Source organism: Pristiophorus japonicus, unplaced genomic scaffold (assembly GCF_044704955.1).
Source record: "Pristiophorus japonicus isolate sPriJap1 unplaced genomic scaffold, sPriJap1.hap1 HAP1_SCAFFOLD_124, whole genome shotgun sequence".
NCBI classification, from domain to species: domain Eukaryota; kingdom Metazoa; phylum Chordata; class Chondrichthyes; family Pristiophoridae; genus Pristiophorus; species Pristiophorus japonicus.
In genome coordinates, this window is record NW_027250904.1 from 1,733,332 (window position 1) to 1,760,338 (window position 27,007).

General features: G+C 47.6%; 1 protein-coding gene across 1 annotated transcript in view; it reads left to right on the top strand.

The window, feature by feature from the left end:
- LOC139242169 (probable G-protein coupled receptor 139) overlaps positions 1-25,397 on the top strand; it is a gene marked incomplete at its 5' end in the record, with an annotated part of 56,890 nt that extends 31,493 nt beyond the window's left edge. Inside the window, one exon of the mRNA XM_070870262.1 lies at positions 25,323-25,397. Within this exon, the coding sequence (XP_070726363.1) occupies positions 25,323-25,397 (75 nt within the window). The remainder of the gene's footprint in view (positions 1-25,322) is intronic.
- Between the last annotated feature and the right edge of the window lie 1,610 nt (positions 25,398-27,007).

The following is a 27,007-nucleotide window of genomic DNA, read 5'->3' on the forward strand; positions in this document are numbered from 1 at the left end:
AAAAGCAGTATGGCTTTCCCCGAGAGGCAGAAGCAGACTTGGAGACAGCTTTAAGCTCGCTTGTCGAGCAGGGTGTTTTGAGACCCATAGCCACCCATGTCAACTCCCCGCTTTGGCCGGTTAGGAAACCGGACAATTCTTGGAGGGCTACGGTGGATTATAGGGTGCTCAATAAAAACATCCCAGCTTGTGCCCCCACAGTAGCGGCGGTTGTGGATCTGATCGGGGAAATCCCTGCATCCACAACCACGTTCAGTGTTGGACATATCCAACGGGTTCTGGTCTATTCCTGTACGGAGGGAAGACCAGTACAAGTTTGCCTTCACCTTCCGGGAACAGCAGTATACATGGAGCTGCCTCCCACAGGGCTTTCATAATAGTCCCAGCATCTTTCACCAATGCATGGCGAACTGCTTAACAGGTTCAGCCAGCCACACCAGCTGGTCCAGTATGTGGACGACCTGTTGTTGTTCACAGACAGCAGTGAGGAACACGGTCCACTGCTGGCCGAACTGCTGGTCTTACTGAAGGAAGGGGGTTTTAAAGTTAACCCCAAGAAAGCCCAGATAGGTCTAGGAGAGGTAAAATTCCTGGGCCTGACGATAAGGGCAGGAGAAAGGGCCATTGATGAGGCTGGAAGAAAGGCAGTGCAGGAACTCCCTGTCCCCAGGGATGTGTCGGGGGTAAGGTCTTTCCTGGGAATCACTGGCTACTGTCGGGACTTCATCGAGGACTATGCAGCCACTGCCGCCCCTCTGCTCAGACTCCTACATAAGGGGGTCGAGTGGGAATGGGACAAGGGCTGTGAGGCAGCATTTGTCCGTCTTAAGAGAGACCTGCAGGTAGCACCAGCCCTCGGGGCAATTGATGGGGGGGAGGAATTCTTCCTGGAGGTGGCAGCCAGTGGTGACAGCTTAAGTGCAGTGTTGCTCCAGGAGTGAAACGGTCAGCTGAGACCAGTGGTGTACTCCTCCAGGGTCCTCACGGAGGTAGAAAAGGGATACTCCAATTGTGAGAGGCACTTGCTTGCCACCCACTGGGCAGTATAGAGAGCTCAGATCTTTACCGGAATATCCCCCATTACACTCCTCACCCATCATACCCCGACACAGATGCTGTTGGACGGGAGGATTAAGGACGGGACAGTGAGCAGTGCTAGAATCACTCGCTGGACCCTCCTCCTCTCCCAAATGACTTTAAAGGTCAAGGGCCTCTGCGAGCCCAGGCTCTCAGCAAATTTAATCTATCCAGGGCAGCCGCATCGATGCTCTGTGGAGGGAGTATGGGACATTAACTTTGGATTTCGGGCAGGGATACACCCCACAGGCCGCGAGATCTACATTGATGGCTCCAGTTCAGTGTCCGCGGGTACAAGACTCACGGGCTGCGGAGTTTGGGATCCCAAGGCAGGAATTGCCTTGGCTCTTAAACTCCCATGCTCCCTGAGCGCCCAGCAGGCGGAACTCTCGGCGGTGATGTATGTGGTCACACACCCCGAGGAATTCCCTACCCCATACACGGTTTGCTCAGACAGCATGTTCACTTGCAATTGGTGTACAGAGTATCTGGCGATTTGGTCACGCCGGGGGTACACCTCTGTGGATGGGAAGCCCCTTGTGACCAAACCCCTGCTAGAAAAGATCGTGGCTGCAGTGGGAGAAACCGGGGATGTATATATCCATAAGGTAAAGGCCCACTCCAAAACTGAGCCTCGGGGGGAAGGTAACCAGCAGGCAGGCCTGCTGGCAAGGGAAGGTGCTCGCACAGGTCGCCCATGGGACCCATACGAGGCAGGCAGGAGAGCAGCAGCAAGAAGCAAGCCAGGGACACAAGGGAGCGTAGGGGCAGCTGTGGCCCCGGACCTTAAAGTAGTCGAGATGCAGGATCCGATCCTGAAGGCTGCCTTGGCTGCTATTAAAAGGGGAAAAGGCGGAGGGCCCATACAGTGCTGTAGATATTGCTGTGCGGGAAGGCATGTTGTTTAAAGGGGACAAATGGGTAGTGCCCCCACAACACCGGAGGGAATTCCTTCAGCTGGCCCATGAGGGTCCAGGTGCGGGACACACTGGGCCGGAATCTACCTGGCAACGGGTAGAAAAGGCAGGGTGGTGGCCAGACCTCCGGGAAGACGTCCGCGACTTCTGTGCGGGCTGTCTGGTTTGTGCTGCAAACAACCCAGACCCTCAGAAAAGGAAGGTGTCTATGGGACACGTCAGGTGGGTAGAGGGACCATGGCAGTCGATCCAGATCGACTACATCGGACCCCTACCGGCCGCCCAGGGAGGTTATAAATACTGCCTCGTCCTGGTGGATGTGTTTTCCAAGTGGGTGGAAGCCTTCCCTTGCCGAACAGCTACCACGGTGGGGGCTGCAAAAATCCTGGTGAGGGAGGTGTTCTCTCGGTAGGGTCTACCTCAAATCGTGGCGTCTGACCGAGGAAGCCACTTCACCGGCCAGGTGATGCAGGCCACCCTAAATGTGCTGGGGATAAGAGCCAAATGGCATGTGGCCTACAACCCTCAGTCCTCAGGCCCCGTAGAACGCCTGAACCGGACCCTAAAGGAAAGGCTGTGCAAGGAGACGGGAGACTCACCGAACAAGTGGGTGGAGGTCTTACCGTTGGTCCTCATGGGAATCCGGGCCAGTCAGTCAAAGAGCACCGGGTACTCACCCCATGAGCTGATGACGGGCCGGATCATGAGGACCCCAGTGCATGTGTTGGTGCCGGTTCTCACAGAAGGGCAGCTCCGAGAGGTGAACCGGGACCGGTTTGTCAGGAACCTGTTTGAACACCTGAAACAGATTCACTGGCAGGCTGCTAGTAACATGGGCAGACAGCATCAGAGTAACCGATTGCTGCTAGAACCCAGCAAACACCACGAATGGGAGATAGGGGACCAGGCCATGGTGAGGAACTATGCTCGGGTCGGGGTATTTGAACCACTGTATATGGGACCATACAGCATCGTCGACAAGGCCAGCCCTGTGGTCTATGTGGTTCGATTACCTCGCCGGGTGAAGTGGTATCACATTAATCAGTGTAAATTGTTTGACCCCAAAAGAGGTAAAAAACAGAGGGGACGAGCAAGGGAAGGGAATCAGGCACTGGGGGAGGAACAGGCCCCGGTGGATTTGGAGGCTCCGGAGGAGGCAGCGGGCCCCGAAACTCTACAGCCGGGGCTGGTTCACTGCTCCTGTAAGGCTATCCCACCACTGGGTAGAGGTTCCCAGCCCACTAACAGAAGTAGGGAGAAAGGCTCTACCATTAGCAAGGTCCAAGGGGAAGCTGAACCTCCCATGGTGGATCAGCTGGGGCTAGCCCAAGAGGTGGAGGAGATGGCATTGCAGCCCATAACGTGGGACTCTGCACCGACAGTAAGGAGGAGTAACAGAGTGCCACAGCCCAGGGCACCGTGGTCCCCTGTTTACTGAGCTCCCCGCCCCAGACCGAGAAGGCGAAAGACAACAGGGAGGGTGCTCTGTTGCACTAGCAAGGGTCTCCCACCGATTATCCGGGGCTCGGGAGGGCCTTGGAGGGCAGCACAAGACTCATTAAGGGGGACTATACGAGCCCCTCAGCGGAGGGCATCCTGGTCCCCAGGGTACGGTCAGCCGAGTGGTCGACGACGCCTGTACAGTGACAGGATGTAGCCTGGCCACCCGGGGACGGGTGGCGGTGTGTATATTTTCCCTTCCTGTTTTGTTACTTTGTGTTGTGTGTATATGTGTTTAGGTAAGGCAGTGACGGTTGGGTGCAGCATTTTATGTTTGGAACATGTTAAGTGGGCCGAGCCTGGAGAGGTCTCTCAAGGCAAGGCCATGTTCTTCTTGCCTTTCAGATGTCAACACCTCCCTACTGGACGTTAGTGATGCTGGTATCGCTAAGGATCTGCACCGGGCACCGAGGGGACACCGAGGACTCCCTGGTTTTCGGATGCTCCGGGGGCAGAGCGCCGACAGTGACCACAGGAGAAGGGACTCCGGTGGTGGATGGCCGGGTCACCTACTCCCACGAGGGGAGATGGCGTGGGTGGTTGGGATCGAACTCCAGCAAGTACTCCAACCATAAGGACTTTACCTACGGAGAGGCCTCCATCCCCTGCCCGGAGATCACTGTGGTCACTTCCAGAGTGAGAGTGACAGAAGGCAGGAAGGTATGCCTAACTTGCCAAGGGGACATACCTCTGGGACGGTGGTGGTGGCTCAGAAAGCTCAAGAGGGACATGGGAGACCGACACTCGGACTGGGAACGTCTGGATAATGATACCTACCGAACCATCATGGGGTCATGTGGCAGGGTCACGGTGTGCTGGGAGAAATGGTGGGCGTACGACCAAGGAATTTATTTGTGTATGTGGGGATCCACTCGCGTGTGTTCAGAGGGGGTCTCCATTGCTTTCTATAGGTGGGGGCAGGATGTCGGGGATTGGGTGGGATGGAATCGCAGCGGGGAGGCGTGTGTGATCCCCAATCCCCGGGTACCAGTAAATGCCACCGAACTTGTAGTTCGGGAAAGGAAGCCCCCACCCACGGCCAAGCCCACCGCCCCACACGAGGGCCCGACAACAACCAGGGGGCCGGGGAATGGTTTAGTGTTGGTCCCTACCGAGAAACTACTTTATCAGGGGGTACACTGCACGGTGACATCAGTGGTGCTAAATCTGACAGAAGTCCACCTACCCACGTGGTGTCCCCGGGAAACCGAGCTGTTAGACCAGGCTCTGCTGCGGGAGATGTTCTGGAAGTTCTATGAACTGGACTTCGGGGATGTCAGTGTGACAGACTTGTATAAACAGTGGGATAGGGCTGAACCGGGCAGGCAGAGGCGCGGCACTTTAAATGACATTCTTACGGGGTTTAACACCGGGGCGTCCGCCATAAACAGTTTGGATAACGTGCAGCTGGTCCTCCAGATAAATGGGTTAAAGAATCAGGTGCGCAAAGTCCTGGGGGACAAGAATACCGTAGTGGGATCCGCGCTCCACCAAGAGGTGGCAATGACAGTTCACTTAAAGGAGATTATCTCTCAATTGGAGGCACAGGCCAGGGCTGTAAACGCTTTGATTCGGGAGGATAGAAACGCCTCCGATCAAGCCGCCCAAAATGAGGTGTGCGTGCTCTATGGGGCCTGGTTGCTGGGAGAGGGACGGAGTAACCTCGAGGATCTGAGACAGGGACAGGTTCCCTCCTGGATCAGCAACCAGCACTTAGCAGCACTGCACCCTTATGATAATGTTTTGAGTCCTTGCCAACTTCGTGTAGCGTCGGAAGCCTACCCGGTACCGGTGGACTGTGGAAAGTCAAACCATACCACCATGGGTGTGGTGGTCAGGATGCCCGTGATGGGGGCGTCCTCACGACCAGCACCCCTGTACCGAGTGGAGAATGTGGGAGTCATTCGTGGAGGGGTGCATGTTCGATTCCAAGAGGTCCCACCTTATGTCACAATGTGGGAGCACACTGTGACAGGTACAGACCTCTCGGGTTGTCGGAGCAGGGGAGCACAGGTAATCCTGTGCCCCCAGCACTTGAACGCTTTTGCAAGGCCACAATGTGGGTTCAGCACTGCTGGGGCAGAGCCTATCAATTGTACAATGGAGGTAATGGCCCCTAACCACATGCCTCCACAGGTAGCATATGTAGGCGGTGGGACATATTGTGTCACCACAAGTGCCCAACGGTATGAACACGGACCGGGAAGGTGGTGTCCAATTCCGTACAGCAGCTTTTGCTTTAAACCCAGGGCAGAGGTTCAAGTGGCACACACCAGAATCATACCCATCCCTGAACCTTCCACGATTCACCTCACGGTACAAAACAACCTCAGCCATCTACAACAATATGTCGCCCAGTTTGGCTATCCCATTGCCCCACTACCTGAGAAACTTACAGCCCTCCTCCAGGCAGTGCATTTGTCTCAAAAACATTTTTACACCATGGAGCAGAAAACTGAAATTCTAGCAGGGGAGATTGCCCAGATTAAACCCCCAGCATGGTGGGATTTGGGAATACGGGCAGACATACCTGCATGGATCCGGGTGGGATCGCATGCCTTAGTAATCGGCCAACTCCTGATTGTAGCTTATCTGCTCGTTACAAGCTGTAAGCTCAGGAGAAAAAGAAAAAGAACGCAGTTCCTCAGGCTACTACACAGCCAGGAGAGCCGTTGCTAAACACTCAAGGTGTGTAAACAAAGCTTGACCGCGACACTTAGGCGGTTTTGTTATTCCCAGGGATGACTGCGTTTTTCATACATGGCCCCTGGGGAGTTAGCAGGGCAGGTTTCTTTGTTTTACGGTTGAGACTGAAATGAGACTCAATGTACAATTACTGCTGTAACCTTAAGTACATATATGTATGTTGCTGTCGTGTATTGTAACCTGTTGGATTTCTGTGTTTAGTACCGCGTTAAAAGGAATTACGATATATATCGACGGGATCAGTTTAGAGTTAAACTGGGGAAAGTTGGGCAATTTGGGAGACCGAGGGTTTTCTCACCACCCTGAACTTTGACACACTCGAGTGGTGTCTGACTGTGTCAGATGGGGGATTATGTAGGGGAGGACAAAAACCCCTCATTTTACCCAGAAGGAAAAGGGCTGTGGGATCAGTCTGTGCTGTGAATATCAAAAGGGCCAGTTTGGACATTGGAACTAATCAAATTGTCTGGGAACTGTATACCCTCGAAACTTGCCCCTTGAAAACATTAGCATTTAAACAATGCCACATACATATTCCAACACCTTTTTCATCAGGCATAGAAATATCTGGCTCAGGCCAGACTAGCACAATGGCTACAGGAGGCCAATGCAATCAACACCCACTCAAACCTTGAGTAGGTTAACATCAGTGGAAAAAAAACCGTCAATCTAAAACTGCTGCATTTTTCAAAATCAAAAAGCCCACCAATGAGAAGAATCGACTTCAGCAGGAGAGGCGGACTGGATAATCTGACTATAAAAAGGGGTTTCTGACGTAGTGAAAAAGGAGTGATGATTTTCCCTGCCCTCGTCATGCAACAACCACAACCAGCACACCCTCGACACTGAAGGAAAACCAGTGTCTGAAGACACCGAAGATAGAAGAAACAAACCACCAGACTGCAGAAGGCACAATAGTGAGTATAACCTCTGGTCCCCAGAATTCCCAACTCAGTTAGGCCAGGAAAGGTGGGAGGTTGGGCATTTTACTGCTAAACTGGTGTAAAGATTTTCGCTGTGTCCGTTTAGTGGGATTTAGGGGGATTGTTTTGTTGGTGTATTGCTGTTTGTTGAGTTACACCTTGTCAAATAAATTGGAAGCCTAAAGTTCCTCTTGGAATCACCTTGTCTCAGTTCTATTGTATTACATCTCCTGATCGTGAGTCGTATGTCAGAACCGTGTAAGGGAAGCTAGGAACGCCTCGAAAATGCTCAATTGTGTGTCACAGGCTCGGGAAGAAGGGGTTAGGAGTGTTTGACACTCACAGGTGCCTCACAGGCTAGGCATAAGCTGTGGGGACGTACGAGTCTCAAAACCCCCTTCATAAGCTGTGGACACAGTCTCTCCAGGGGTGCTCTTGCAGCACTCAGGGTACCTCACAGGCCAGGCATAAGCTGTGAGGGCAGAAGGCCAGAGAGAGACACCCAAGGCACAACAACCCTGTGAAAACCCCTTACACCCGCAGCCATCTAGCACTGTGATGAGGAAAAACTTTTGCACTATAGAATTGTGAACTTATGGAATGCTCAAACACATAAAGTTGTTGAGTCCAGTTCATTGGGTATATTCAAAGGGAGTTAGATGGGGCCCTTACAGCTCATGGGATCAGGGTGTATGGAGAGAAGGCAGGAGTTGGGTGCTGAAGTTGCATGATCAGCCATGATCATATTTAATAATGGTGCAGCCTCGAAGGGCCGAATGGCCTACTCCTGCACCTATTTTCTATGTTTCTATGTTTCTAATCCATACATTTGACATACGCCACACTTGTAAAAGGGGCAAACTATGAAGAACACTATGCATTGCAAGTGGGAGAGAAGGCAAAAAAGAAGTAGAAAGAAATCAAAAGGTGACGTCACAGCCAACGTGGTAAGTGATTGGCTGCTGATTGGTGAGTAGTTTTTCTTTTTCTTTATTAGTCAGTAACTTTTAACATTGTTGTCGGCAATTTAAGCGTATCTAAGGGTTAAGTCATGGCAGGACAGCTCGGTCACGTGATATGCTCCTCCTGTACCATGTGGGAACACGGGGACAACACCAGTGTCCCTGACGACTACATGTGCGGGAAGTGTGTCCACCTCCGGCTACTGACGGTCCGCGTTGCGGAGTTGGAGCTGAAGGTGGATTCACTCTGGAGCATCCACGATGCTGAGAATGACGTGAGTATCACGTGTAGCGAGTTGGTCTTACCGCAGGAGAAGGGTCCACAGCCAGCAAGGGAATGGAAGACCAGCAGGAAGAGTAGTGCAAGGAAGGTAGTGCAGGGGTCCCCTGTGGTCATCCCACTGCAAAACAGATACACTGCTTTGAGTGCTGTTGAGGGGGATGACTCATCAGGAGTGGGCAGCAGCAGCCAAGTTCATGGCACCGTGGCTGGCTCTGTTGCACAGGAGGGCAGGAAAAAGAGTGGGAGAGTGATAATGATAGGGGATTCAATTGTAAGGGGAATAGATAGGCGTTTCTGCGGCCGCAACCGAGACTCCAGGATGGTATGTTGCCTCCCTGGTGCAAGGGTCAAGGATGTCTCGGAGCGGGTGGAGGACATTCTAAAAAGGGAGGGAGAACAGCCAGTTGTCGTGGTGCACGTTGGTACCAATGACATAGGTAAAAAAAGGGATGAGTTCCTACGAAATGAATTTAAGGAGCTAGGAGCTAAATTAAAAAGTAGGACCTCAAAAGTAGTAATCTCGGGATTGCTACCAGTGCCACGTGCTAGTCAGAGTAGGAATCGCAGGATAGCTCAGATGAATACGTGGCTTGAGCAATGGTGCAGCAGGGAGGGATTCAAATTCCTGGGGCATTGGAACCGGTTCTGGGGGAGGTGGGACCAGTACAATCCAGACGGTCTGCACCTGGGCAGAATCGGAACCAATGTCCTCGGGGGAGTGTTTGCTAGTGCTGTTGGGGAGGAGTTAAACTAATATGGCAGGGGGATGGGAACCAATGCAGGGAGATAGAGGGAAACAAAAAGGAGGCAAAAACAAAAGACAGAAAGGAGATGAGGAAAAGTGGAGGGCAGAGAAACCCAAGGCAAAGAACAAAAAGGGCCATTGTACAGCAAAATTCTAAAAGGACAGAGGGTGTTAAAAAAACAAGCCTAAAGGCTTTGTGTCTTAATGCAAGGAGTATCCGCAATAAGGTGGATGAATTAACTGTGCAAATAGATGTTAACAAATATGATGTGATTGGGATTACGGAGACGTGGCTCCAGGATGAGCAGGGCTGGGAACTCAACATCCAGGGGTATTTAACATTCAGGAAGGATAGAATAAAAGGAAAAGGAGGTGGGGTAGCATTGCTGGTTAAGGAGGAGATTAAGGCAATAGTTAGGAAGGACATTAGCTTGGATGATGTGGAATCTATATGGGTAGAGCTGCAGAACACCAAAGGGCAAAAAACGTTAGTGGGAGTTGTGTACAGACCTCCAAACAGTAGTAGTGATGTTGGGGAGGGCATCAAACAGGAAATTAGGGGTGCGTGCAATAAAGGTGCAGCAGTTATAATGGGTGACTTTAATATGCACATAGATTGGGCTAACCAAACTGGAAGCAATACGGTGGAGGAGGATTTTCTGGAGTGCATAAGGGATGGTTTTTTTAGACCAATATGTCGAGGAACCAACTAGGGGGGAGGCCATCTTAGACTGGGTGTTATGTAATGAGAAAGGATTAATTAGCAATCTCGTTGTGCGAGGCCCCTTGGGGAAGAGTGACCATAATATGGTGGAATTCTGCATTAGGATGGAGAATGAAACAGTTAATTCAGAGACCATGGTCCAGAACTTAAAGAAGGCTAACTTTGAAGGTATGAGGCGTGAATTGGCTGAGATGGATTGGCGAATGATACTTAAGGGGTTGACTGTGGATGGGCAATGGCAGACATTTAGAGACCGCATGGATGAACTACAACAATTGTACATTCCTGTCTGGCATAGAAATAAAAAAGGGAAGGTGGCTCAACCGTGGCTATCAAGGGAAATCAGGGATAGTATTAAAGCCAAGGAAGTGGCATACAAATTGGCCAGAAATAGCAGCGAACCCGGGGACTGGGAGAAATTTAGAACTCAGCAGAGGAGGACAAAGGGTTTGATTAGGGCAGGGAAAATGGAGTATGAGAAGAAGCTTGCAGGGAACATTAAGACGGATTGCAAAAGTTTCTATAGATATGTAAAGAGAAAAAGGTTAGTAAAGACAAATGTAGGTCCCCTGCAGTCAGAATCAGGGGAAGTCATAACGGGGAACAAAGAAATGGCGGACCAATTGAACAAGTACTTTGGTTCGGTATTCACGAAGGAGGACACGAACAACCTTCCGGTTATAAAAGGGGTCGGGGGGTCTAGTAAGGAGGAGGAACTGAGGGAAATCCTTATTAGCCGGGAAATTGTGTTGGGGAAATTGATGGGATTGAAGGCCGATAAATCCCCAGGGCCTGATGGACTGCATCCCAGAGTACTTAAGGAGGTGGCCTTGGAAATAGTGGATGCGTTGACAGTCATTTTCCAACATTCCATTGACTCTGGATCAGTTCCTATGGAGTGGAGGGTAGCCAATGTAACCCCACTTTTTAAAAAAGGAGGGAGAGAGAAAACAGGGAATTATAGACCGGTCAGCCTGACATCGGTAGTGGGTAAAATGATGGAATCAATTATTAAGGATGTCATAGCAGTGCATTTGGAAAGAGGTGACATGATAGGTCCAAGTCAGCATGGATTTGTGAAAGGGAAATCATGCTTGACAAATCTTCTGGAATTTTTTGAGGATGTTTCCTGTAGAGTGGATAAGGGAGAACCAGTTGATGTGGTATATTTGGACTTTCAGAAGGCGTTCGACAAGGTCCCACACAAGAGATTGATGTGCAAAGTTAGAGCACATGGGATTGGGGGTAGTGTACTGACATGGATTGAGAACTGGTTGTCAGACAGGAAGCAAAGAGTAGGAGTAAATGGGTACTTTTCAGAATGGCAGGCAGTGACTAGTGGGGTACCGCAAGGTTCTGTGCTGGGGCCCCAGCTGTTTACACTGTACATTAATGATTTAGATGAGGGGATTAAATGTAGTATCTCCAAATTTGCGGATGACACTAAGTTGGGTGGCAGTGTGAGCTGCGAGGAGGATGCTGTGAGGCTGCAGAGCGACTTGGATAGGTTAGGTGAGTGGGCAAATGCATGGCAGATGAAGTATAATGTGGATAAATGTGAGGTTATCCACTTTGGTGGTAAAAACAGAGAGACAGACTATTATCTGAATGGTGACAGATTAGGAAAAGGGGAGGTGCAAAGAGACCTGGGTGTCATGGTACATCAGTCATTGAGGGTTGGCATGCAGGTGCAGCAGGCGGTTAAGAAAGCAAATGGCATGTTGGCCTTCATAGCAAGGGCATTTGAGTACAGGGGCAGGGAGGTGTTGCTACAGTTGTACAGGGCATTGGTGAGGCCACACCTGGAGTATTGTGTACAGTTTTGGTCTCCTAACCTGAGGAAGGACATTCTTGCTATTGAGGGAGTGCAGCGAAGGTTCACCAGACTGATTCCCGGGATGGCGGGACTGACCTATCAAGAAAGACTGGATCAACTGGGCTTGTATTCACTGGAGTTCAGAAGAATGAGAGGGGACCTCATAGAAACATATAAAATTCTGACGGGGTTAGACAGGTTAGATGCAGGAAGAATGTTCCCAATGTTGGGGAAGTCCAGAACCAGGGGTCACAGTCCAAGGATAAGGGGTAAGCCATTTAGGACCGAGATGCGGAGGAACTTCTTCACCCAGAGAGTGGTGAACCTGTGGAATTCTCTACCACAGAAAGTTGTTGAGGCCAATTCACTAAATATATTCAAAAAGGAGTTAGATGAGGTCCTTACTGCTAGGGGGATCAAGGGGTATGGCGAGAAAGCAGGAATGAGGTACTGAAGTTGAATGTTCAGCCATGAACTCATTGAATGGCGGTGCAGGCTAGAAGGGCCGAATGGCCTACTCCTGCACCTATTTTCTATGTTTCTATATTAGCTTCCTGCAATACTGTGGAATGCTCCGTATCGAATTTGCTGCACATTAAATAGACTTAAAGTAATTGGTTGGAGGTTTAGAGGAGATATGAGTGGGAATGTCTTTACCCAGATTCTGGTGGGGGTCTAAATCTCACTGCCTTAAAGGTTGGTAGAGGCAGAAACCCTCCCACATTTAAAAACATATTTGGATGTGTTTCAGTCTGACTGAATCATCGCTGAGCAGAACCTGGGGAAAGTTAGCAGTGTGTTTAATCATAAAATATCCAACCACATATTGTCCCCCAAATATTTTATAGTTGAAAACTAGTGGGTAAAATGTAAATTAGACTGCATAAGAGCAGCTGCTCAGATCTCAGGTGATATCTTTGTCAGTATCCCAGAGTGCATGTTCCTGTAAGCAGAGCGAAATCAATGATTATTGAAAGACTCCTTCTCTGAGGTGTTCTCGGGATTTCCATGTTCTGATCATTAACATTTGTTACCCAAACACAAATTCTTAAGTTTGTGTTAGATGTTTTAGATGGAAAATCCAAATGGTGTTCAATGTTGTAGAGGTCTTCTCCAAACCTACATTGAGGGCTGAGTCTGACCATTTGAGGGCCAACATTTTAAACTCGCCTGTTTGGTTGAAATATTTTACTCCCCTTCTTCTGTGAGATATGAATTTTATAAAGATGGACAAGCTCTCACTTCAGCGAAAGACCACAACTATTATATCAAGCAGACATCTCGGCCGGACGGTTGGGGGATTTACTTTGAACAGTGAGGTGAAAAAACCGAGAAATCCGGTTTCAGTTTCAGTCAGACGTCAGTAACATTTACTGCAATTATCATCTTTCTTCCACATTATTCCTAACAAATTCTCACACGAGAATTTCCCAGTCTCGAAGTGGGCCTTACCTATATGTTTAACACATACTTTGTAACATAGTAAATACATCGATACATAGAAAACCAGAGTAATAAAGACATGTATGTTTGTACGGCACACTCATTTGGCCTCAATCACTGCGTGCAATTTATGGCGTCAATTCTAAAGAGAACTTTAAAATAATAGAAAACGGACAGGATGTCACTGGGATGGATACATTTATTCTTCAGGTGAAACTTGAACTACTGGGAAAAATATTGCAAGAGTAACCAAAGCAGCTTTGTCATTTAGCACTGGTTATTTTTAAAGTTAAGGGTGAGGTTAAAGTAAATAGGGGAAGGTTTTTTGTCGAAATGTGAAATATATAAGGATGGATGATCAATGCATAATGATCACTAAAGACGGGAAGTGCAGAGCTTGGAACTTCTTTCTGATGACGAGTGCTGGAGGTTAAGATTTGCCACGTAGAGTGGAGGAGTTGGACACCATTGCTTTTAGTTAGATTAGTGGCCATGGCACGGGGATAGTGCAGAGCTCCTGCCTTTGACGAGCAGAGTCAGTACGAATCAGAACCGGACCAGAGATAGTAGGTTGGCTGCATGAGGACTCAGTAACGTTCCACAATCGCGCTTTCCTCAATTACCTCTAACTACTGCTAAAGTAGAAGGGGGAGACGGGCGCCCAATAATGGTGTGGTGATCTCAGTGACCAGGCTCTTAATTACGATGAGAGTCCGATTTGACTTTAAAACTGACGTGACAACTTCGACCAAAGCAAAGTAATTAACAAGTGGATATATTGCCAGGAGTCCCAGTGTCAATTCCAGATTTCTCAATCAGGCCATGTAATGAGTTAATAAAAGGAGGCGAAGCGTTGTTAACCTGCTCAGTGACCAGCAGTTCGACCCGAGGACCTTCCTCGTTCTGCAAAGACCCGGATAAAGAAGTCCACCAAGAGGAGTCCAGTATAACCGGGATTACTTACCAAACCAGTAAAGTCAACAACGGCGGCAGAAACTCCGATACACAGCGAATCTGTTGCTGTTTTAGTGAGTTACTATAAGTACCTCTGTGGCAAAACGAAACAAGTGACTCAAAGACAGGCCATTGCTGCCTGGATGTTGAAACTTCTTCTTTCACATTCATCTGTTTGATGGAAGCCACTGCACTATTTATTTTAAAAGACGAATGCCAAAACAGAACAAGGAATGTCATCTGAATATCAAGTATTGAATATAAACCGCAAACATTACTTGATGGTTTCAAGAAGCTGATCACACTGTTTAATTGGCAATATGACAGAAGTTATTCGGACAGCTTAATGCTCCAAAGCGTAATACCGTAGGCACTAATTTCTGGGTTATGAATTTAATTTCATATTTTCTCAGCCATTATTGCTAATAAGAACATAAAAACATATGGAATAGGAACAGGGGTAGGCTATACCGCCCCTCGAGCCTGCTCTGCCATTCTATCGGAGAGGCCTATAAAGGCCGCGAGAGGCAGCGGGAGTTCGTGGTCACTGAGGTGTGAGTCCGGGGTCGGCGAGAGGCCTATAAAGGCCGCGAGAGGCAGCGGGAGTTCGTGGTCACTGAGGCCTGAGTCCGGGGTCAGCGAGAGGCCTATAAAGGCCGCGAGAGGCAGCGGGAGTTCTTGGTCACTGAGTCCGGGGTCAGCGAGAGGCCTATAAAGGCTGTGAGAGGCAGCGGGAGTTCGTGGTCGCTGAGGTGTGAGTCCGGGGTCAGTGAGAGGCCTATAAAGACCGAAAGAGGCAGCGGGAGTTCGTGGTCACTGAGGCCTGTGTCCGGGGTCAGCGAGAGGCCTATAAAGGCCGTGAGAGGCAGCGGGAGTTCGTGGTCGCTGAGGTGTGAGTCCGGGGTCAGTGAGAGGCCTATAAAGACCGAAAGAGGCAGCGGGAGTTCGTGGTCACTGAGGCCTGTGTCCGGGGTCAGCGAGAGGCCTATAAAGGCCGTGAGAGGCAGCGGGAGTTCGTGGTCGCTGAGGCCTGAGTCCGGGGTCAGCGAGAGGCCTATAAAGGCCGCGAGAGGCAGCGGGAGTTCGTGGTCGCTGAGGCCTGAGTCCGGGGTCAGCGAGAGGCCTATAAAGGCCGTGAGAGGCAGCGGGAGTTCGTGGTCGCTGAGGCCTGAGTCCAGGGTCGGCGAGAGGCCTATAAAGGCCGTGAGAGGTAGCGGGAGTTCGTGGTCGCTGAGGCCTGAGTCCAGGGTCGGCGAGAGGCCTATAAAGGCCGTGAGAGGTAGCGGGAGTTCGTGGTCGCTGAGGCCTGAGTCCAGGGTCGGCGAGAGGCCTATAAAGGCCGTGAGAGGTAGCGGGAGTTCGTGGTCGCTGAGGCCTGAGTCCGGGGTCAGCGAGAGGACTATAAAAGGCGTGACTTGTGCAGCTACAGGGAGAAGGCAAAAAGAAGAAGAAAGAAACAGAAAGGTGACATCACAGCCAAGGGGGTAAGTGATTGGCTGGTGATTGGTGAGTAGTTTTTCCTTTTGCTTTTCTATATCAGTAAGTAACATTTAGCATTGTTGCTGCCAATTTAAGTGTATCTAAGGGATAAGTCATGGCAGGACAGCTCGGACACGTGTTATGCTCCTCCTGTACTATGTGGAAAATCAGGAAAAAGAGGCGGGGTGGCGTTGCTGGTTAAAGAGGAAATTAATGCAATTGTAAGGAGGGACATTAGCCTGGATAATGTGGAATCGGTATGGGTGGAGATGCGGAATTCCAAAGTGCAGAAAACGCGAGTGGGTGTTGTGTATAGAGCACCAAATAGTAGTAGTGAGGTTGGGGACAGCATCAAAGAAGAAATAATGGATGTGTGCAATAAAGGTACAGCAGTAACAATGGGTGACTTTAATCTACACATTGATTGGGCTAACCTAACTGGCAGCAATCCGGTGCAGGAGGATTTCCTGGAGTGTACTCGGGATGGTTTTCTAAACCAATATGTTGAGGAACCAACCAGGAAGCTGCCCATCCTCGACTGGCTATTGTGTAATGAGAAAGGACTAATTAGCAATCTTGTTGTGGGAGGCCCCTTGGGGAAGAGTGACCATAATATGGTAGATTTCCTTATTAAGATGGAGAGTGACACAGTTAATTCGGAAACTAGGGTCCTGAACTTAAGGAAAGGTAACTTTGATGGTATGAGGCGTGAATTGGCTAGAATAGACTGGCAAAGGATACTTAAAGGGTTGACGGTGGATAAGCAATGGCAAACATTTATAGATCACATGGACGTACTTCAGCAAATGTACATCCCTGTCTGGAGTAAAAATAAAACTGGGAAGGTGGCTCAACCGTGGCTAACAAGGGAAATTAAGGATAGTGTTAAAGACAAGGAAGAGGCATATAAATTGGCTAGAAAAAGCAACAAGCCTGAGGACTGGGAGAAATTTAGAATTCAACAGAGGAGGAGAAACAGTTTAATTAAGAGGGGGATATAGAGTACGAGAGGAAGCTTGCAGGGAATATAAAAACTGACTGCAAACCCTTCTATAAATATGTGAAGCGAAAAAGATTAGTAAAGACAAACGTAGGTCCCTTGCAGTCGGATTCAGGTGAAATTATAATGGGGAAGAAAGAAATGGCAGACCAATTGAACCAATACTTTGGTTCTGTCTTCACGAAGGAAGATACAACTAACCTTCCGAAGGGACGAGGGGACAGTGGTTCGAGTGAGAAGGAGAAACTGAAGGAAATCCTTATTAGGTGGGAAATTGTGTTCGGGAAATTGATGGGATTGAAGGCCTGATAGTCTGCATCCCAGAGTGCTCGAGGAAGTGGCCCTAGAAATAGTGAATGCATTGGTGATCATTTTCCAACAGTCTATCGACTCTGGATCAGTTCCCATGGAGTGCAGGGTAGCTAATGTAATACCACTTTTTAAAAAAGGAGTGAGGGAGAAAACGGGTAATTGTAGACTGGTTAGCCTGACATCAGTAGTGGGGAAAATGTTGGAATCAATCATGAAGGACGAAATAGCAGCGCATTTGGAAAGCAGTGACAGGATCGGATCAAGTCAGCATGGATTTATGAAAGGGAAATCATGCTTGACAAATCTTCTGGAATTTTTTGAGGATGTAACGAGTAGAGTGGACAAGGGGGAACCAGTGGATGTCATCTATTTGGACTTTCAAAAGGCCTTTGACAAGGTCCCACACAAGAGATTGCTGTGCAAAATCAAAGCACATGGTATTGGGGATAACATACTGATGTGGATAGGGAACTGGTTGGCAGACAGGAAGCAGAGAGTTGGGATAAACGGGTCCTTTTCAGAATGGCAGGCAGTGACTAGTGGAGTGCCGCAGGGCTCAGTGCTGGGACCCCAGCTATTTACAATATACATTAACGATTTGGATGAAGAAATAGAGTGTAATATCTCCAAGTTTGTAGATGACACTAAACTGGGTGGCGGTGTGAGCTGTCAGGAGGATGCTAAGAGGCTGCAGGGTGACTTGGACAGGTTAGGTGAGTGGGCAAATGCATGGCAGATGCAGTATAATGTGGATAAATATGAGGTTATTCATTTTGGGGCAAAAACACGAAGGCAGAATTTTATCTGAATGGCGGCAGACTAGGAAAAGGGGAGGTGGAACGAGATCTGGGTGTCAGGGTTCATCAGTCATTGAAGATTGGCATGCAGGTACAGCAGACGGTGAAGAAGGCAAATGGTATGTTGGCCTTCATAGCTAGGGGATTTGAGTATAGGAGCAGGGAGGTCTTACTGCAGTTGTCCAGGGCCTTGGTGAGGCCACACCTAAAATATTGTGTTCAGTTTTGGTCTCCTAATCTGAGGAAGGACATTTTTGCTATTGAGGGAGTGCAGCGAAGGTTCACCAGACTGATTCCTGAGATGGTAGGACTGACATATGAGGAGAGACTGGACCAACTGGGCCTTTATACACTGGAGTTTAAAAGGATGAGAGGAGATTTCATAGAAACATGCAAGATTCTGATGGGACTGGACAGGTTAAATGCGGGAAGAATGTTCTCGATGTTGGGGAAGTCCAGAACCAGGGGTCACAGTCTAAGGATAAGTGGTAGACCATTTAGGACTGAGATGAGGAGAAACTTCTTCACCCAGAGAGTTGTTAACCTGTGGAATTCCGTGCCGCAGAGAGTTGTTGATGCAAATTAATTGGATATATTCAAGAGGGAGTTAGATATGGCCCTTACAGCTAAAGGGATCAAGGGGTATGGAGAGAAAGCAGGAAAGGGGTACTGAGGGAATGTTCAGCTATGATCTTATTGAATGGCGGTGCAGGCTCGAAGGGCCGAATTACCTACTCCTGCACCTATTTTCTATGTTTCTATGTTTCTAAATATCCCTAGGTCCAGCTGTACTGCAGCACTTTGCAATTTATCTCCATTGAAGTAATAACTTGCTCTTTAATTTTTTTCTGGCAAAGTTCATGACCTCACACTTTTCAATGTTATACTCCATCTGCCAAGTTTTTGCCCACTTACTTAGCATGTCTATGTGCTTTTGCATGTTTTTTGTGTCCTCCTCACACATTGCTTTTCCTCCCACCTTTGTTTCGATGCAAACTTGGCTACATTACACTCGGTCCCTTCTTCCAAGTCGTTAATATAGATTGTAAATAGTTGGGGTCCCAACACTGATCCCTGCGGCACCCCATTAGTTACTGGTTGCCAACCTGAGAATTAACCATTTATCCCGACTCTCTGGTTTCTGTTAGTTCGCCAATCCTCTATCCATGCTAATATATTACCCCCAACCCTGTCAACTTTTATCTTGTGCAGTAATCTTTTATGAGGCACCTTGTCAAATGCCTTCTGAAAATCTAAATACACCACATCCACTGGTTCCCCTTTATCCACCCTGTTCATTACATCCTCAAGGAATTCCAGTAAATTTGTCAAACATGACTTCCCCTTCATGAATCGATGCTGACTCTGCCTGACCAAATTATGCTTTTCCAAATGTCCTGTGTCGGGGTAACAGGAGAACTCTCTCCCTCAAGGTGCACTAACTGATATAGTTAATCAATACCTCACCCGTCTGTTGGGGTAACAGGAGAACTCTCTCCCTCAAGGTGCACTAACTGATATAGTTAATCAATACCTCACCCGTCTGTTGGGGTAACAGGAGAACTCTCTCCCTCAAGGTGCACTAACTGATATAGTTAATCAATACCTCACCCGTCTGTTGGGGTAACAGGAGAACTCTCTCCCTCAAGGTGCACTAACTGATATAGTTAATCAATACCTCACCCGTCTGTTGGGGTAACAGGCGAACTCTCTCCCTCAAGGTGCACTAACTGATATAGTTAATCAATACCTCACCCGTCTGTTGGGGTAACAGGAGAACTCTCTCCCTCAAGGTGCACTAACTGATATAGTTAATCAATACCTCACCCGTCTGTTGGGGTAACAGGAGAACTCTCTCCCTCAAGGTGCACTAACTGATATAGTTAATCAATACCTCACCCGTCTGTTGGGGTAACAGGCGAACTCTCTCCCTCAAGGTGCACTAACTGATATAGTTAATCAATACCTCACCCGTCTGTTGGGGTAACAGGAGAACTCTCTCCCTCAAGGTGCACTAACTGATATAGTTAATCAATACCTCACCCGTCTGTTGGGGTAACATGATGCCTCTCTCCTTTGGGTGAATTAACTGATATCATTAATCGACACCTCGCCCTTCTCCTGTTCTACATCCACCACGGAAGTGAACACACGAAATCGCAGGTCCAACCAGTTTTATTACGAGCGATGCACGGGAAGTTCCATCGTGGAACCGCCGAAATACAAGAGTTTTCAAGCATACTTTATACAGGTTTTGGAGAGGAGCTATCCTCCTCAACATCTTCGATAGGTTTATTGTTATCACCAAAGTAATGTTGATTTGTGGACTCTTATCATAGAACATAGAAACATAGAAAATAGGTGCAGGAGTAGGCCATTCGGCCCTTCGAGCCTGCACCGCCATTCAATGAGTTCATGGCTGAACATGCAACTTCAGTACCCCATTCCTGCTTTCTCACCATACCCCTTGATCCCCCGAGTAGTAAGGACTACATCTAACTCCTTTTGGAATATATTTAGTGAATTGGCCTCAACAACTTTCTGTGGTAGAGAATTCCACAGGTTCACCATTCTCTGAGTGCAGAAGTTTCTCCTCATCTCAGTCCTAAATGGCCTACCCCTTATCCTAAGACTATGTCCCCTGGTTCTGGACTTCCCCAACATCGGGAAGCTTCTTCCCACACATAACTTATCCAGTCATAAGAACATAAGAATTAGGAACAGGAGTAGGCCATCTAGCCCCAGGAGCCTGCTCCACCATTCAACAAGATCATGGCTGATCTGGCCGTGGACTCAGCTCCACTTACCCGCCCGCTCCCCGTAACCCTTAATTCCCTTATTGCTTAAAAATCTATCTATCTGTGACTTGAATACATTCAATGAGCTAGCCTCAACTGCTTCCTTGGGCAGAGAATTCCACAGATTCACAACCCTCTGGGAGAAGAAATTCCTTCTCAACTCAGTTTTAAATTGGCTCCCCCGTATTTTGAGGCTGTGCCCCCTAGTTCTGGTCACCCCGACCAGTGGAAACAACCTCTCTGCCTCTATCTTGTCTATCCCTTTCATGATTTTAAATGTTTCTATAAGATCACCCCTCATCCTTCTGAACTCCAACGAGTAAAGACCCAGTCTACTCAATCTATCATCATAAGGTAACCCCCTCATCTCCGGAATCAGCCTAGTGAATCGTCTCTGTACCCCCTCCAAAGCTAGTATATCCTTCCTTCAGTAAGGTGACCAAAACTGCACGCAGTACTCCAGGTGCGGCCTCACCAATACCCTATACAGTTGCAGAAGGATCTCCCTGCTTTTGTACTCCATCCCTCTCGCAATGAAGGCCAACATCCCATTCGCCTTCCTGATTACCTGCTGCACCTGCAAACTAACTTTTTGGGATTCATGCACAAGGACCCCCAGGTACCTCTGCACCGCAGCATGTTGTAATTTCTCCCCATTCAAATAATATTCCCTTTTACTGTTTTTTTTTCCAAGGTGGATGACCTCACACTTTTCGACATTGTATTCCATCTGCCAACCCTTAGCCCATTCGCTTAACCTATCTAAATCTCTTTGCAGCCTCTCTGTGTCCTCTACACAACCCGCTTTCCCACTAATCTTTGAGTCATCTGCAAATTTTGTTACACTACACTCTGTCCCCTCTTCCAGGTCATCTATGTATATTGTAAACAGTTGTGGTCCCAGCACCGATCCCTGTGGCACACCACTAACCACCGATTTCCAACCCGAAAAGGACCCATTTATCCCGACTCTCTGCTTTCTGTTCGCCAGCCAATTCTCTATCCATGCTAATACATTTCCTCTGACTCCGTGTACCTTTATCTTCTGCAGTAACCTTTTGTGTGGCACCTTATCGAATGCCTTTTGAAAATCTAAATACACCACATCCATCGGTATACCTCTATCCACCATGCTCATTATATCCTCAAAGAATTTCAGTAAATTAGTTAAATATGATTTCCCCTTCATGAATCCATGTTGCGTCTGCTTGATTGCACTATTCCTATCTAGATGTCCCGCTATTTCTTCCTTAATGATAATTTCAAGCATTTTCCCCACTACAGATGTTAAACTAACCGGCCTATAGTTACCTGCCTTTTGTCTGCCCACTTTTTTAAACAGAGGCGTTACATTAGCTGCTTTCCAATCCGCTGGTACCTCCCCAGAGTCCAGAGAATTTTGGTAGATTATACTGAATGCATCTGCTATAACTTCCGCCATCTCCTTTAATACCTTGGGATGCATTTCATCAGGACCAGGGGACTTGTCTACCTTGAGTCCCATTAGCCTGTCCAGCACTACTACCCCCCTAGTGATAGTGATTATCTCAAGGTCCTCCCTTCCCACATTCCTGTGACCAGCAATTTCTGGCATGGTTTTTGTGTCTTCCACTGTGAAGACCAAAGCAAAATAATTGTTGAAGGTCTCAGCCATTTCCACATTTCCCATTATTAAATCCCCCTTCTCACCCCTGAATGTTGAGTTCCCAGCCTTGGTCACCCTGGAGCCATGTCTCCGTGATGCCAATTACTTCATATTCGTTAACTGCTGTCTGCACAGTTAATTAGTCCACCTTATTCCGAATACTCCTCGCATTGAGGCACAGAGCCTTCAGGCTTGTCTTTTTCACACACTTTGCCCCTTTAGAATTTTGCTGTAATGTGGCCCTTTTTGTTTTTTGCCTTGGGTTTCTCTGCCCTCCACTTTTACTATTCTCCTTTCTATCTTTTGCTTCTGCCTCCATTTTATTTCCCTCTGTCTCCCTGCATAGGTTCCCATCCCCCTGCCATATTCATTTAACTCCTCCCCAACAGCAAGTGTTACACACATCGGCAATCATACAGACCCTCCTACTACTGATAAGTTCACTACCTTCACCATAATTCTGACCACCTATTTGCAACCTGACAATTTATCCCTTACATTTCCCCCCGAATGGCCCTTGGCTATATGCCCAAGATAAGGTATTTCCCAATTAATCCCTCTTGGGTGACCTTCCAGGGTTGTGCTTTCGCTTGGGTAGTGCTTCTTCCCGAGCTGCAGGATCAACCTATTGACTTTCCCATCAAGTTATACTAAGTAAGTCATTTCTTCCTTTATTCAATGTTTTAACTCTAGTACGAGCTCGGGCCTGCCTCTTACGTCGGTTACACATTTTTACAGGATAATACGAGCAAGACGAGTTCCCTTGCACTATTACCAGTATATTTAGTGCAGCATAGTTCGTGTATAAGTCCTTTCCAGCCAACATTTTCTCAGTTTTTAATTCCTGCCCCTCCTGGGGTATCCTCTGTTTCTTCTATCTTTCCTCCACTTGGGGTATTCTGTATCCTGCTGAATTCCTGCCCCTCCTGGGGTATCCTCTGTTTCTTCTATCTTTCCTCCACTTGGGGTATTCTGTATCCTGCCGAATTCCTGCCCCTCCTGGGGTATCCTCGATGTTGTGGAATGGTGTCCAATTCTGCCACATTCTGCCGCAGTCAGCATTTATTGCCCATCTCTAATTGCCCCTTTAGTGTGCCACCCTCTTGAACCGCTGCAGTCCGTGTGGTGATGGTAATTCCACAGTGCTGTTAGGGAGGGAGCTCCAGGTTTTGATTCAGTGCCGATGAAGAAACGGCCAATATATTTCCAAGTCAGGGTGGTGTGTATTTTGGAGGGGAACGTGGAGCTGCTCATGTTCCCATGTGCCTGCTGCCACTGTCTATCTCGGTGGTAGAGGTCGCGGGTTTGTGAGTCTTGGCGAAATGCTGTCGTGCTTCTTCGCGATGATATGCACTGCAGCCACAGTGCACTGGTGCTGGATGGTGTGAAGGTTTAAGGCAACATCCCATTATGTGAAAAGAAACTTCCTGATTTCCATCCTAAATGGCTTATCACTAATTTTTAAAATGATTGTTTTTGACAGAACAGGAGAACTCAGTGGCTCTCACAACAATGAATAATTTAAATGTTAGACATTTTCCTTTCATCTGACATCATGTTTCCATTTATCCTCAGACCATTAGGATCTTCAAATAAATTATATTTGTTCCTGTGCAGGTAATTTGAATAGTTGGATGCATTCATATTTTACATATACTTCGATTGAACTGAATACGTGACGACACCTATAGACTGGCGGAAAATGTGTAACCGATTGTTCTGCATTCTGCCGCAGTCGAATTTCACCACTGAGTGTTTCTTCTCTTCAGCTGCTTTAGAGTTTAGCAGCTTAGGTTAATCATGTCGATGGTCACAGATAATAAGAAATAGGAGCAGGAGTAGGCCATATGGCCCCTCGAGCCTGCTCCGCCATTCAAGACAATCATGGCTGATCCGATCATGGACTCAGCTCCACTTCCCACCCGCTCCCCATAACCCCTTCTCCCTTATCGTGTAAGAAACAGTCTATTTCTGTCTTAAATGTATTCAATGTCCCAACCTCCACCGCTCTCTGAGGCAGTGAGTTCCAAAGATCCACAATCCTCTGAGAGAAGACGTTTCTCCTCATCACAGTTTTATATGGTCGGCCCCTTATTCTAAGATAATGAAATAGGAGCAGGAGTAGGCCATATGACCCCTCGAGTTCTAGTCTCCTCTATCAGTGGAAACATCCTCTCTGCATCCACCTTGTCAAGCCCCCTCATAATCTTATACATTTCAATAAGATCACCTCTCATTCTTCTGAATTCCAATGAGTAGAGGCCCAACCTACTCAACCTTTCCTCATAATACAACCCCCTCATCTCCGAAATCAACCTTGTGAACCTTCTCTGAAGTGCCTCCAAAGCAAGTATACCCTTACATAAATATAGAAACCAAAACTGCACGCAGTACTCCAGGTGTGGCCCCCCCCATACCCTGTATAACTGTAGCAAGACTTCCCTGCTTTTATACTCCATCCCCTTTGCAATAAAGGCCAAGATACCATTGGCCTTCCTGATCACTTGCTGTACCTGCATACTGACCTTTTGTGTTTCATGTACTAGTACCCCCAGGTCCCGCTGTACTGCGGCACTTTGCAATTTTTCTCCATTTAAATAATAACTTGCTCTTTGAATTTTTCTGCCAAAGTGCATGACCTCACACTTTCCAACATTGTACTCCATCTGCAAAATGTTTGCCCACTCACTTAGCCTGTCTCTGTCCTTTTGCAGATTTTTTGTGTCCTCCTCACACATTGCTTTTCCTCCCATCTTTATATCATCAGCAAACTTGGCTACGTTACATTCAGTCCCTTCTTCCAAGTCATTAATATATATATTATACATATTTGGGGTCCCAGAGCTGATCGCTCCCTCTCCCGACTTATCTCTCGTCCCCTCTCGCTAGGATTATCTCTCTCCCTTCGGTATTCTCTTCTCCCCTCCCCCACCGCTGGCCAGCACGGATCCCATGCAGGCTATTCTCCTCCGGAGCTGAACAATTTGGCCCACGCTGAACTGCAGCGGCAATTGTGGGTTACTGCACATGCGTGGACCAGCTGCTAGTTCGCATATGCCTAAGGTGATCAGTGAATTGCACAGGAAAGCCTGGTCCCACCGCCCGCATGCACACAAGGGCACAATATATTATGCAGATAATCAGTTTGAGTACATATATAGCAGGATTCTTTAAGCACTAATTTAACTTTAGCACTGGATTGCCTATTCTATGCTCTGCTTAGGAGTTGCTTCCCACCCAGGTGGAACAGCTGGAGATGTACATATGTGGCTTGGATGAGCTGCACGTCCTCATGGTTCAACATGGAACAATCTGACCTCATTAGCGTGGAACTTCATTAGAAACTCTACTCCTCGCCACATTATGTCGTCAGTTAGCTCTCGACGAATAGTTCCCATTTACCAGCTGTTCCCAACATAGTTTAATTTCAGAGATGCAACTTCAGAAGATTTGGGTCGCATAGTGGAAACTTGCGGCTCGAGGAGAGAAATATGAATTAACGGCAATTGAAACCATGCAGCAATTAAACTCAGCTGCCTTCCTGTTCTTCACTTGCCCGAGGCTGGATTGGAGTTCGAATTAGGGCTGGGTGCAGGAGCAGGGACTGTGAAACAGGATTCATGGAAATCGATATTAGTGTTACATTTATTCAGTGCAACAAAGGCAGGACACGGGAAAGTTGGAAACCTGAACTTTAACTTGCCGGTTTTTTTGGACGGCTTTACAGAAAGATCTTTGTGTGAGTTAAACAGGTGATGCATTCTAACCAGGACACTTTGCTCTGAATTAGTTGGCGATGTGACCTTACAGGTCGATCCGCCTTCGGTTCTGGAAGGAGATGCTCTGATGCTCAAGAGTCGGTCTAGATTTTACTATTGTGGTATCATTATCACGTTGGATTTTATCAAGACAATACTAGGATCCATTCAATGAAGCTAACAAACCGCGAAAATCTGCATCGATTTAAGATCAATAGTTCCGAACATAACGGACCTTTTCATTGCACAGTTGCCAATCAGAAATCATAAAGTGTCCGCGTTCACGTTCGCGGTAAGTATGGCGGATATTTAAATGGGAGAAACCTGAATTGTTTTTCTCCCTGGTGTACACATCTGAGAATTTCTGAATCTGTACAAAAGTATACATAGCTATATGATCTCCAAGGATGTTGCTGTGTTAGATCGTCTAATATATTTTCTAAATACATGCAACTTGAACCAATGATTCATAATTGCTGACACATTTGACTTCAGTTTGATCAGTGTGATTAATAATGTGCCGCTTATTCTTTGTCTATTTAAAAATAGGCACGTATGGTAACTTTTTTACTTTTCCTTAAACGACACCTGTCGACCTAATGGGAATGTTTTGAATGAGTTAGCCTGATTCCACTCGTTTCCCCCTTCCTTCCTCAGTCCTGCTATCATTGGTCCGCCCATTATACATGTGTCTCCATGATTAACTTCTCACTGCCGAAACTATTTCATAAAGATGCCAGAATGGATGATACCAGAAAGGCAAAGTTATACCAACCAGGAAAAGATGAACAGGCTGCATCTGTGTCTCAAGTGACACACAAGGCTGAGCGGTGAACTAATAGAGGGCATTACATTTACTAGCAGCAGGGAGCGCCTTCCCTCTTGTGGCGAAGAGCAAAACTAGAGGCCATCAATGTAAGATAGACACCAAGAAATCAAATACGGAATTCAGCAGAAAATGATTTACTGAGAGAGTGGTGAGATTGTGGCAGCAGTTGCTCAAACAGTGGTTGAAGCGAATAGTATAGACACATGTAAAGGGAGCCTTAGATAAGCATAACACAATAGCTTTTAATTATATAGCTCATTTAACATACAGAAAGGCCCCTGCTGCACAAGAGGTTTGAGTTAAACATTTGGTACCTAGCCACATGGGTAGAAATTAGCG